The sequence below is a fragment of the Podarcis erhardii genome (genome assembly GCF_964252035.2).
Source record: "Podarcis erhardii genome assembly, chromosome: 10".
Taxonomy (NCBI): domain Eukaryota; kingdom Metazoa; phylum Chordata; class Lepidosauria; order Squamata; family Lacertidae; genus Podarcis; species Podarcis erhardii.
The window spans coordinates 58576398-58590401 of record NC_138500.1 but is presented as its reverse complement, the minus strand read 5'-3'; the positions used below and the strand labels follow the sequence as shown (position 1 = coordinate 58590401).

Genomic DNA, 14004 nt, shown 5'->3' with positions numbered 1-14004 from the left:
AGCCTGCATTCGCTCCATAAGATGCACACACATTTCCCCTTACTTTTTAGGAGGGAAAAAGTGAGTCTTATAGAGCAAAAAACATGGTAATTGTAGAGTTGGCAGGGACCACAAGTGCCATCTAGTCCAACCCTCTGCAATGCAGGAATCTTTCGCCCAACGTGGGGCTCGAACCCATAACCCTGAAATTAAGAGTCTCCTGCTCTACCAACTGAGCCATCCCAGAGCTAGCAAGCACACACATGCACTCTCACAAACACACACACACACTGTAGTACCAGTCTGGTCTGGGCAGGACTGTGCTTGATACTGCATTGGGGGAAAGAGCTCTTATTCACTCCAGTCAGTGAACACTTTCTGTATATAAACATAGCATAAAATTGATCTGGACAGACAATTATTTAAAGACAGTGAGATAGGTGTGTGGATACACGATTCCCATTTCCCAAAAAGCTAAGCTTTAAGAAGCCTTGGAACATTTGCTCTCTCATAATTGACAGGCAATCGGTGTAAGGAATTAAGAAATGATGTGCATGTGATTTGCTAAACATCTTGCTTGCCTTTGCAGGAACATGACTCTAAACTCACACATGAGATAGTGGAATTGATTGACAGAGAGGCAGACCTCATGATGAGGGGAGTGAAGGAATGTAACTTAGACGGGCTCAGACAAAGAATATGTACATTATTTCTTCAGTATATCAAAACACCACTTTTTAATCCAGAGGTTGCTCGACATCTCAAGGTATTTTTTTCCTTTTCTTCTCTGTTACAATTGTTCCTTGGAATGCAACTAAGTGAAACTACTCGCTAAAGAGTCCATAGTCTACCCAGAGGCAGTTGAATTTCTGCATAATGGAGAGAGGAATGGTTTGTTTTTCCTTATTCAATTATTCAACTGAAGACGTTTTGAGAAGGCTGTGCTGTGTAAATGAATGAAACCCAGGTATCGCTTCTAAACAGCAGGACAAAGGATGCTAACTTGGAGATCAACATGGAAAGCGGTAAAACAAACTGATAACAGTGGCTAAGAGTATGAGCTGGGAAGTCAGGCTCAAGTTGTACTTTAGACACATAGTCATTAAATTGCCTTATTCAAGTCATTTTCTCAGTCTCTGCCTTCCTTTTATCATATGAGGATAATAATACTGCCAAGGCTGTATGGCTCAAGCATGTTGAGCGATAAATGTTAGTGTTGCCATTGTTACTGACCTTGAAAATAATTCGCTTGAGATCTCAGGTTCCATAAAAAGGTAAGATGAACATGTTTACAAAATTTAAGGTGCCTTGCTGAAATCATTCGGATGGCACTCATTTTTATATGTCATTTTGATGGAGATGTCACCATTCTCTGGTGATTATGACATCTATCAGAAGAACAAGTAACTTTCTGCTGATACACGCAGATTGGTTTTAGGCCAGAGGCATTTTTTCCCAGCCAGCATCATGAAACTAGAATGGAGAAATGTCGAACAGGGTTATTGGCTACAGCTTTATTTCTCCCCCAAAATTTGGGCTTCTGAGTCATTCCATCTGAAGACCAAGGCTATAGGATAGCTATGTTTGGATTTAATACACCTTGGCAGGAATGCCAGGCTCAGAAATAACATTTAAAGCAGTTTTTTTAAGAACATTAGTGGCAACCAGACAAACCAAACTAATTACTTACTTAGTATGCTGGAAGAGCTGCTCATTTGGCACTGAAAATGCCAGACAGGTTTGAGTGCATGAAACCACAATGAAAAGAAATGGGTGCTTCTCTTTATTTAACTTTATTGCACAAAACACACATGAGAATAGCGTTCTAACCATCTGATAATTTGTGTGTGTTAAAAACTGTTTTAAATAAAGTATTTTAAAGTGTTTCTGTCAAAGCAACTGAATGCTAGCTGGAGGGTGGGTTTTATCAACTTTGCAGCTGATATTCTCTGTTTTGTAAAAGGTTGAGGGCACTGAAAGTGAAAGGGCACACATATAAAACTGAAAAATGAAAAATATTTCCTCAAAACAAACACTTGTTGTTATTGGCAAATATAGAGAAGGACCATAACTAAAATGTGCACTTACTGCTTCTTCAAAATTGTTATGGCAATTACAGTAAAAGGAGATCATTCTATATAATTTTTGTAGTAGGTTGCATTGACAATAAAGGAATAAAGAGATAAAAATAAAATAAATGGCTAAACAATGGTTTCTGAAGCCTTTAGTGTTTCCGCCTTCATCTCTTGCTCGGCATCATCTCAAAAACACAACCATAGTAGTCCATATGGACAATTTCATTCTTCTCAAAGTGTTTTTATATAATTTAGCAGAATATTTAGCCCTTTAAACCCATCCTCACATATCAAACTTCAAAAATATGTTCATAATCACTCGGTTTACTGTATATAATGGGGAAACAGATTGCATTTGACAGGCCGCATGCTGTGCTGCAACATAATTGTTTTGCAGATATATATTTCTTCAATTTCAAAGGTTTCTATGCATACAGTTGTCAGCAACTACTGTACTTTGGGACGAGATCTGTGGGCCAGGCTAATGACTGAATGTGGAAAATACTGTTATCGTTCATTAGCTGATCTGTTTTCATTGCAGGTTCCACCTGATCCAATGAGGCTTTACCACAATATCCACTTTTGCCTTGGTTGCAAAAGGTACCTGCCCTCTACGGATTTTGCCATATCTGCTAGTTCCCACACTGTTGGCCGTTGTCGTCTGTGCTGCAAGCTGGATAATGAGGCTCGCCAGAGGGAAGCCTTCTTGAAATACAAACGTATGCTCCGAAATCTCCGAGAATCAGAATTGAATTATAAGGACGGTGCTAAGATTGCCTTCATATTACAGGTATGCAGAGGACAGAGAATAGTGATGTTAAAGATAATATTTTCAGACAGCACAAAATGGAACAGAGTTTTATATTGTGCTGGCTTTAAGTAGTGGCAGAGCACAGAGGCTTTTACATTACACGAAACTTTCCTTTTCGTTTTGTTTCTTGCCTTGATGATAAATCAATTCCTGCCAGTGGCCCGTTTGCAGTTCCCAACCCTTTTGTGACACCAGTCGTGCTATTTCTGCTTCACATATAGACTTGCCTTTGCTTCCACACGTGGGTGTGCTACCAAATCCAAGTCTAAACCCAATCAGAGTAGACAGAGATGAACATTTGTGGAAATCTTGAGTCATGGAGATTTTGTATGGTGTGTGTGTGTGTTTTGTTTCCAGAGGCATTTTCGAGAAAAATACTCATCAAATATGATCTTACTTTGCTACTTTAAGAACGTGAAAGACAACTTAGCAGCACATAAAATTGTATTGTTCTATGTAGTCCTAGAACAGGGATTTTTTGGGTGAGGACATGTCATGCTCCTTCTGGGGCAGTTTGCCCACCTTTGGTCCTCACCCTGCAATCAGCTCTCACCTGCGGCTCCTAGAAACATCAGCCACACCCCAGGAAACAGCTTTGACTGGCCTGCTGAACCAGGTGAGGGTAGCCAGTGGGTCTCAAACTGTGAGTTAGGGACTTCCTCTACATGCAAAGACAGATTCCGGTGGATTGAGTGGACAAGACCAAGAGTGGGTCCAACGGTCAAGAAGACGGTTTCTGCACATGCTTTAGAGGGAAGTGGGGGGCAGATGGGACTTGTCTACTTGGGAAGGTAGCCCATCTAGGAAAAGGAAAACGCTGACCCTAAACCTCCGCTGCCTTGTGGGATATCTTCGGGAGAAATCTGGAGAAGAGTCCCGTAGATGATTGGATGGCACCTTGTACACTTCCTTCTGGCAACTCCTACAGCCAGGCTTGTGCCAAGCATATTGCTCTGCTTTCCTTTGGCTGAGGGGTGGGGGTGGGGGGTCTTGTCGTCTAGGCAGCCCAGAACCTCCATATATGCTGCCTGGGCATGTGTCCCAGGGAGGTCACTTTGATGGTGCCGACACAGCAGTTTGACTTCACCCTGGGGTCACACTCCCTTGTCTCTTGAGACAGACGGATGCCAGCAACAACAGTTCTGAAATAAAACAGCATAACTGCTGTTGTTTTATTAAAACAATAGCTACAAATATAGGGTTGTGTTCAGTTGTATCCCTTACCTTACAGAATGTTCTTTTTTTCCAGTGGAGGCTTCCATGCATGGAAGGGAGAGGTCAATTTTTATTTTTTACAAATTCCTCCTTTCTCTTGCAGCTCCCCATGCCATGTCCCATTTTGATCCAAAGGGTCCCTCGACCCTCTGGAGCAGATTTTGGATGGGTGGGGGCAGCAGGGGGATGGATAACTCCTCCCCCACTTCACAGAAGCAACAGCTGGACCAAAGAGCCTTCCATGAGCAGAGGGACACAATCGGATGCAATCTAGTGCCACTGTTGGAATCTGAGCTGCATCCTGCCTTACCTAATTATGATGTTCTACCTAATCCAATATGATACAGTCGTACCTTGGCTCCTGAACGCCTTGCAAGTCGAACATTTTGGCTCCACAACGCTGCAAACCCGGAAGTTCTTTGGAACCTGAATGTCTCAAGTGGCTTCCACAGCTTCCGATTGGCTGCAGGAGCTTTCTGCAGCCAATCGGAAGCTGCGCCTTGGTTTCCGAACGTTTTGGAAGTTGAACGGACTTCCGGAACGGATTCCACTCTACTTCTGAGGTACCACTGTATTCTGTCTGCATCACCCACTCCGAAGAAAAGTGAACAGTAAGCAAGGAAAGGGGGTTTATAGAAGTGGATGAGACATGCTTCATTTTGCCTGTGTTACTTCTTACTCTGCCACTGCCAAAACCTGCCTCTCATCTCTGACAAGTTGCTCAGTTCCTCTGCCACGCCACACTCAGCTGCTGTCTCAGAGTGAAACTTGTTTGCACAGTCACTGACAGAACTAGTTAAATTTCCTGTCACCCCAAACCTTTATTGTGGTGGCACCTACATTTTGGAGCAGCCTCCCAGTACATATCAGGCTCGTCTTTTAGGTTTCCTTTTACAACAAGCCTTTTCAGTGAAGATTTTTATCCCAGTCCTCATCTGTACTGGACTTGATTTTTGTTTTGATGTATGTTTTTATGGTTAAATTGCTTGCAGACGTTTCACGGGAAACAGATTCATAAATGAAATAAAAAATTAAAAAGCATTTCAGCATAATCTGCAAGAGAGCATGTTTCTTAAAATGAATTTTTAATTTACTCCCAAGCTTTCAGTTTCTCCACTTCAGGCCTCAGGAGAAAAATGAGGGAAAAGGAAGGGATTCTGATATCCCCCCCCCCCTTTGCCTTCACATCTCTAGGCTCTTTGCATTAGTACCATATTACCAGGCCAATATGAGGCTTTTCCTTCCTTTCTGCATTCCCCTTTCTTGTTCCCCTATTATCTCAGTTTTACTTGGCAATTCTGGATCCCAAAACCACTGAGGCCAGCTTTACACAATGCAGCAGACTTTACGGAACATTATAAGACTGAGTGTCAATGGCACTTTTTTTTTTTAATGCTTCTACTGTGCGGGGGTACTGTACGGGACGTGGGTGGCGCTGTGGGTTAAACCACAGAGCCTAGGACTTGCTGATCAGAAGGTCGGCGGTTCGAATCCCCGCGACGGGGTGAGCTCCCGTTGCTCGGTCCCAGCTCCTGCCAACCTAGCAGTTCGAAAGCACGTCAAAGTGCAAGTAGATAAATAGGTACCGCTCTGCTGGGAAGGTAAACGGCGTTTCCGTGCGCTGCTCTGGTTCGCCAGAAGTGGCTTAGTCATACTGGCCACATGACCCGGAAGCTGTACGCCGGCTCCCTCGGCCAGTAAAGCGAGATGAGCTCTGCAACCCCAGAGTTGGTCACGACTGGACCTAATGGTCAGGGGTCCCTTTACCTTTACCTTACTGTATGGGGGAGGGGGGAAACACCTTCCAGTAAGAAATCTGGTATGTCAGAGAGTTACATTACAACCTAGGTTGCTCTCTTTGTGCTAGTTTTCTCCGTGCAGGAAGTTTCACCTAGGGAAACATTCAAAAATACGATCTCCTACCTGGAGCGTTGAATTGGTTCAGTCCACTCTGCCAGCTCAGGTTTCTGCCACCTTTTTCTGCCACATGGGTAGACTGGGCTTCATTCATTGGCTCTTCCCCATTACTCTGACCACCCCACTTATTGCTGACAGCCAATAAACAAGCTATCATTATCGTTCAGCAAAGTTCTAGTGAGGTTATTCATAAGCCATGATGCGCAGAGGTCAGGCAACTCAAGAAGAATGTTATAGAGATGAAAATATTAGCAACAGCTCACATTCTAGATTTTGTTTCAGTGAGAAGGATATGTCCCTTGATTTGCTTGGATTAGATTTCATCTTGCTCTTACCTAGTTGTCATTTTGCTTAGAACTCGGGAGTGATTTCTTTTAATTGGCACAGATTTAAAAATAGACTGCTATCCTAAGTTTATAAAAATTCTTCAGTCTCTGATCTGTGCTGTGTGTATAACGGAAGGGATTTTATTCTATGGACTGTTATATACTGCCTTACAATGCTGGTGGCAAAAAATATTTATTATTATGATTATTAGATTTTCTAGCGATATTCTTTTATTTAGTCATGGATGTTTCCTCCCATCTTCCACGACAGTTATTAAATTCACTGCTAGAACTGCTGTGATGCTTGTCATACAGATATAGAACTATTCATGTTCATATTTAGGTTCTCATGGGAAAAATACCCCCCCACCACCCCCCCAAAACCCCCAGATTGCCCAGTGAACCTGGAGGTTTTTGTTCTCTGCCTAGCCCACTTTCTTGAGTCATTTGGACACATTTGTTCTATAAGCACCTTACTGCAGTGGACTTTTTGCAATCTTTCTAACATCACTCTCTAACCATTTACATCAGGTTTTTGCTTTCATCATTTTAGCTCATTTTAGCTTAAATAATTCAGCGTCACACTAACCATGATCGTTCATTCTGGGCAAGCGTTTTGATCACCCCTCCTTGCCCTGTGTTGGTGTTCTGAGGGTTCTTCTGACCCAATTCCCTGAGCCCATTTCAGAAGGGCATGAGCTGAGGAGACAGGGGAAACCCCATTACCCAAGCCACAGAACTTATTAGATAATAGAATCATAGATTCAGAGAATTGTAGAGTTGGAAGGCCATGACAGATGGCCATAGAACCTCTGCTTAAAAACCTCCAAGGAAGGAGAGTCCACAACCTCGCTAGGGAGACCATTCCACTGTTGAACACCTCTTACTGTCAGAAAGTTTTTTCTGATGTTTAGATGAATTGCCCTCTGTAATTTTAAACAAGTGTGCAAATGATTTTGGCGGACATTTCCTGATTGATCATGGTGGATTTCCAAACATTTATGGCAGAGCATCTGCCTTTCCAGAATCATCCATTATATAAACGACCTTTATTATTTTGTTGCACAAATATGCAATTTCACTTATTAAGTCAGCAGCCTTTGACAAATCCAAGTTGAACATCCAGGCTTTCACATGTTTGAAGCACAGAGTACCTTGATTTATTTCATTCACCAACATATTGCTATGGCTTTGAATTTAATTATGTGCATATAGTTGAAGGCTTGATAATGTGGATTGTTTATTCTTTTTAAAAAGCACGGACTTGGTGTGGGGCAAGCTGCAAGAAAAAGTTCTAACAGCAAGTTAATAGTTAAACAAGCTGTCAAGAGAGGGTACAGAATTTCCATCTGCAGAGGGATCCAAAAATAAGCTTTTAGAAACTTGCATTTTAGGCATGCATGTCTTAGAATAATAGAAACTGTGCCTTATTTATTCAAATAAGAGTCTGAACGCTATTTGAATGTGGCAGTTTTGTAGTGAGCTTTATTTCTTCTTTTCCCCCTCCTTACTTGCTTTTCCATTGCAGCTGCAAGACCTGCGCTATATGGTTGAAAATTTCTGGGGTTCTCAGTCAGCTATCAGTGCCTGGGGTGATCTGCATGATCTTGTCATGGTCAGGTGGAATAAATACCAAGAATGGTCTCCCTGGAACACTCTCCTGATCAAAAAGAGCGAGGCAGAGGCTCACCTCAGATTGAAGGATCTTGAAAAGGTATAGTTAATGTTAAAATTCAAAATGTGCTCTGTGTTATAGTGACTAAATTGCATTGCACCTCTGCAGACTAGTGAAATGGAAAGCTCTGTTTCATATACATCATGAGGGTTCAGTATTCCTTAGTTTTTGGCTGGCTTTTCCATTCTTCTGATGTAGAGATGGAGAACGTCAGGCCTGGGGGCCAAATCCAGGCCTCACTGTCTGGCTTTTGAGACGCCCCAAGCCTCACACCCTGTGGTAAAATTTGTATTCATTGCTTTCACCCAAGCTGAAAAAGGTCCCCTCCGTTCTAAAGTCTTTGGGGCTGCTTTTAATTGCAAACACTGAATCATTTCATGTCGCATTAGGGAGTTTTAAAAGAGAATGTTCACCTCTAAATCTAATTTGTAAGATTTTCACATCTGGCCATGCCTTACTCATCTCTGTTTAAATCCTGCCATTCTTGCCCTAGTCATTTCTGATGCATTCTTCACCAGGTGTTCTTGACTATATTCTTGTTCTGGGAAGTCGGTTTTTGAAAGGTTTTGTGGTTTTTACTTTATTTACAGTGGAACCCTGGTTCTCAAACTTAATCCATTCTGGGAATCCATTCGCTTCCCGAAACTGTTCGAAAACCAAGGCGCGGCTTCCGATTGGCTGCAGGAGCTTCCTGCACTCAAGCGGAAGCCTCGTTGGATGTTCAGCTTCCGAAAAGTGTTCAAAAAGCAGAACACTTACTTCTAGGTTTTCGGTGTTCGGGAGCCAATTTGTTTGTCAACTAAGCTGTTCGAGAACCAAGGTTCCACTGTACTTAAAAGCCGGTTCCCCTAGTTCAGAGTCCCACAGCAATGTCCAGCACTCACATGCAGCTCTCAATAAGCATGGGATTCCCATGTTGCTACAGGAAATTTTATTTTTTTAACAGGTATTCACTGACAGTTCAATCCTTTGAATCCCTACTCAAAAACAAGTTCCGTTATGTTGAGTCGGATGTACTTTCTCGTGTGGTGTTTTGAAATTGCAGCTTAAATTAATCATTTCTCAGTATTTTGTAAACACTCTGCACAAGTTGATTTGCAGTTGTTGAGCACTTGTTCAGAAACAAACGAAACAAGATTATTATTGTGCTTTCTATTTTTTTTAAAAAAATTATGACTTATTAAATTCTGGGCTTTGGGGCCTGCAATACAGACATGTGATCAAAATAATAAGGTTAATTAAAATAGATTTAATTAACATTCTTATTTTATTTCAGCTCATTTAATAACCTTGGGTATTTTTCTTTCTTTCAGGCTTATGAGATGATGTTTATCCATAAGATAAGGCACAAGCATATCCTTGCAAGAAACTATTTCTCCCAGTTTCCAGAGCTGGCAGCAGCTTTGCATAGGGATGACAAGCAGACCAACACTGATGATCTTTTAGTAACAAGGTCTTTAACGGCTGGCCCATCCAAGTAACACTCCAAGGATCTACAAGCTTGGTTCTGCTTGAAGGATATACATACAAGTATTCACAGCACTCATTTGTTGTTTGAAGAACCAGTGCAATCTCAAGAAGCAGAAACACTTTTTCTGTCTTTTTCTTAATTGTGCCTTGGCAAGCATGCAACTATGTTGACAAACTGATTCCAAATAATTAATGTTGTTCTGCGTTTATCTCTTTGAAATTTAACTCTGCTTCATATGTAGCCCCATTGGTCTTTACAAAAAGCAAGCAAACCCTTTTGCTTTACTTTACTACCAGTCTTTCAGCTGAAGGAAGCATCACTTTTAAAATCAAAACAGAATTGAGATAGCCGCAGTGGATGTTAAATCTGCCCTTCAGCACAAGGCGCAGTGATCAATATTATTAGCAAGGGCACAAATTCTGTCCAAACCACTTCCCCAGCATTAAATACTGATACGAAACAGGTTACTTTTGGGGAAATACTTTTCAAAAACCTCCCTATAAAGAACTATTTCTACGCATTTGGTTAGAGTGAATGAACTACTTTAATTGCACACATAGGCCTCCTTGCACCTAGTGGAATTTTGACTGGTTTTCAATGGCTCCATATTACAAACAGTCTTAAAAGCTCTCCACATTTTCAGAAGGGAGCATTGAACTGCTGTTCAGGAAACACCAAGCCCAAAGGTGTTTCTGGCTAAAGAGTTTATTTGGAGTTAGGAAGAGGTGTCTTTGCTATTGTGGCAATAGCACAATAGCTATTGCAGTAGCTAACTATTGTTGCATCACCTTTACACATAACCAAGTACAAGTACTTAGTTACATGCTAGTTATTTGGCATACTTTGAGCTGCTGAATCAAAGTGACCAGCATGCAGGTACTAACAGGGTATTAAGGAGCAAACTACAGGTAACTGATGAAGGGACGTGGCGCTGTGGGTTAAACCACAGAGCCTAGGACTTGCCGATCAGAAGGTTGGCAGTTCGAATCCCCGTGACAGGGTGAGCTCCCGTTGCTCGGTCCCTCCTCCTGCCAACCTAGCAGTCCGAAAGCACGTCACAGTGCAAGTAGATAAATAGGTACCACTCTGGCGGGAAGGTAAACGGCGTTTCGGTGCGCTGCTCTGGCTCGTCAGAAGCGGCTTAGTCATGCTATATGCCAGCTCCTTTGGCCAATAAAGCGAGATGAGCGCCGCAACCCCAGAGTCGGCCACGGCTGGACCTAATGGTCATGTGTCCCTTTACCTTTACCTTTACAGCTAACTGAACTAATCCACTTGCAAAGAGGAAACCTGATCACTAGTATCTGCTGCCTTTTGCAGAGCTGTCAAGCAGTACTTTGTGATCTCATTAAACCTCAATATTTATTATGTGAGCTGCGTTTGGGGACAACCCAAGAGGAATGCCCTTTTCAAGTTCGCATCCACACTAAGGAAGTCAATAGCATCACCTTCAATTCTATTCATACAATTGGCATCAGCTCCTTAATAGCCCCCAGCACTTGAAGTTTATTCTGGGAGTATTATTATTATTTATTGAGTTTACATACCGCCTTATACCCAGAGGTCTCAGGGCAGTTCACAGAAAACATCACAACATATATAATCAGAATAAAAACAACAACCCAATAACACTCCCCCAGATGAGTGCACAAATTCTTTTGAACATCAGAGTAGTTCTGTTGAGCTTAAAAGTTTTTTGACATCTACTTGGGAGTCACCATGAACCTTTTGGTCAGTCACTGAACAAGGACTTCAGAAATGCTGGCTGTCAGCTTTTGTATACTATTTATACTGAACTGCTAATTGGGGTGATTCCTGCCTGATGTATTCAGAGAAACATCTGGCTTGGCAATGCACAAGTGGAAAGCTGTGTTTGTTTATGCAAAATCAAACCAAAGTCAGTCTTCTGTTGGCATTCAGACCCAATGAAGGCACAGGAGAATACAAAGAACCAAAGTTTCAATGTGACTTATATATTGCTTTTTAAAATTTGGCTCACTGAAATGAAATAATCCCTGAAAAGAGTGAAGTTAGTGCCAGTTCAGCACATTTACTATAGCAAATACTAGATAACTGCTACAGAAAACAATGAAGTTATATGCATAGTATCTTTTCCTATCTCATTGATTGGACAAAATTTATTCACACTATTCATTCAATACAAATTTTATACACACTATTTGTTTATACACACTATTTATACACACTATTTTAATTTTTAAATTTATACACACTATTTATACAAAATTTATACACACTATTTGTTATATACATACAAAATTTATTCACACTATTCATTCATTCATTCAATTCATTCAATAAGAAAGTGCAATTGAACCTATCTTTTCCCCTGAAAGATCTTGAGTTAGAAATTTTTGCAAAATAGTAGTTAACATTAGTTAAATTTGGCTAAATTAAATGTTTTAAAAAGTAAGGCCGTGCCTATTGCAAGATTCTGCAGTGGGCCACGGTGCGTTGCTGTAGAAGTATCTATGTTGACTGTCAGCAAGCTACGGTTTTGAGGCACAACAACATGCACATAACATAAACACGAATGTTGTTGTCAAAACACACTTTGCAAGAGTTGTTGGTTTCTGCTTGAGATTCTTCCATTTTTGTTCCAGACCAGTTCCCCTGCTTTGGCGTACAGCAGGGGTCAGCAGACTTTTTCAGCAGGGGGCCGGTCCACTGTCCCACAGACCTTGTGGGGGGCCAGACTATACTTTTTCGGGGGAAATGAACGAATTCCTGTGCCCCACAAATAACCCAGAGATGCATTTTAAATAAAAGCACACATTCTACTTATGTAAAAACACGCTGATTCCCGGACTGTCCACAGGCCAGATTGAGAAGGCGAATGGGCCAGATCCGGCCCCCGGTCCTTAGTTTGCCTACCCATGGTGTACAGCAATGTCACCCACTTCCAGTCAATCATTTGTCATAATCAAATCTTAAGTCTTGTTCAGAGAGGAAAAGGGGTAATATCCAGTTATCGTGGAAGGAAGTACTGCGTATTTGCAATGCCGAAAGAGTTGTTTTCAACAGCAAAGTGAACAAGGACACGATTTCACACTTTCATCAATTTTCCGCAAGCAAGATTTGTGTGCGCACCGTTAGCGTGGATTTGTGTGCATGTTTGAGCCCTTTTGAAATGCCTGAATGTGTCTTTTGATGTAAATGGGGATGTACAATTCCTATGAGCACCTGCTAAGGCGTAGCAATTGCTCACAGCAAAGGTCTATGGAGGTGCTTCACTTTACTGAAGGAGTTGGGAGTCGGACTGAAATACTCCCAGCTTCCAGTCTCATCAAATCTTAGGCTGAGTAAGGAAATAAAACCAGCTATGAAGTAAATATATAGGACAGAATGTGGCTGCACTTTGATGATCAAATGTTCAACATAGAACTGAGCATTTGGCCCTAAGAGGAGCACTGAATGGGCCACAGTTCTAGTTACATGGTTTTACAATAGCCTTTTATCATAAAATACAGTTTAGGATATATCTTAGCCAGTGAGATTAATCTGAGGCATGCATGATTGTTGCTAATTGAAAACTTGGGAAGGCTTTTAATTGAAGATTTATAATTGAAGACTTATAATTAATGAATTTACCCTGACGAGTAAGAAGGAAGATACCTTTTTAAGTACAGGATTCCTATAGTGTTAATATTATGCTAATTGGGTCACACTGCAATCCTATTGAAATTAGCTGGATAGGTCAGGCATGTCAAATTTAAATGATCTCAGTGGGACTAAAGCATAGTTAAGTTATTCTGGATCCATTTCACCATTAAAAAAGTATATATAAAAAAACCCTTAAAATTTATCTAAAGTGACTCTCTAAATCAAATATGCACTTACTTTCATTTTGCCCTAAAAGCTGATTTCTTCATCAAAGAGCCCGTATTTTTTGTTGCACAGCATCTCAAAAATGCCTCTTCAGAAATGCAGTTAGCAAATACCCATAAATTGTCTCTTTTACAGCAGTACCACTTTTATCCAAGTTTAGATCTCTAAATTTATCATTGTACCACACAAATATGGTGTTGACATGTGTTCGCAGTCAAAATAATTTACATCAGGAAGTAAACACTTATACAGCTGGAGAATATATTTCAATATGCAGGAAGGATATCTGTAAAAGAACTGAAGACCAAATAATTCTGAACATCCTCACCTATTACCTGCCTTGTGTACCACAGTGAAAGGTCGTGATTAGCGCTGTCAACTACTGGAAGACAAAAATCTGGTACCTGGGCAGGGCCCTAAGGTCAAAGCTAGAGGTTAAGGAGCAGATAAAAGCATCATTAGCAAAAGATTCCTATGGAAGAGGGGGAAGTCATCAGTGGTAGAATTACTGCCACTCCCTATGTAATTAGAGAACAACTTTTTCTCTTTTTACCCCACAGTTTTTTACTCTCACCCCCTCTCCCACTGACACAAATCAGAATCGCAGGAATATGCAGCTGTACCATACTGGGATTGAACCTGCAACCTTAGCATTCTCAGTACCATCCTCTAACCAATGGAGTTAT

The 14004-nt window shown here is 41.2% G+C and overlaps 1 protein-coding gene across 1 annotated transcript in view; it reads left to right on the top strand.

The window, feature by feature from the left end:
* IQUB (IQ motif and ubiquitin domain containing) overlaps positions 1-9657 on the top strand; it is a 34263-nt gene extending 24606 nt beyond the window's left edge. The window contains exons 10-13 of the mRNA XM_081877870.1: positions 569-745; positions 2596-2844; positions 7852-8037; positions 9312-9657. Of these exons, the coding sequence (XP_081733996.1) occupies positions 569-745; positions 2596-2844; positions 7852-8037; positions 9312-9479 (780 nt within the window). The 3' untranslated portion in view covers positions 9480-9657. The remainder of the gene's footprint in view (positions 1-568; positions 746-2595; positions 2845-7851; positions 8038-9311) is intronic.
* The last annotated feature ends 4347 nt before the right edge of the window (positions 9658-14004 follow it).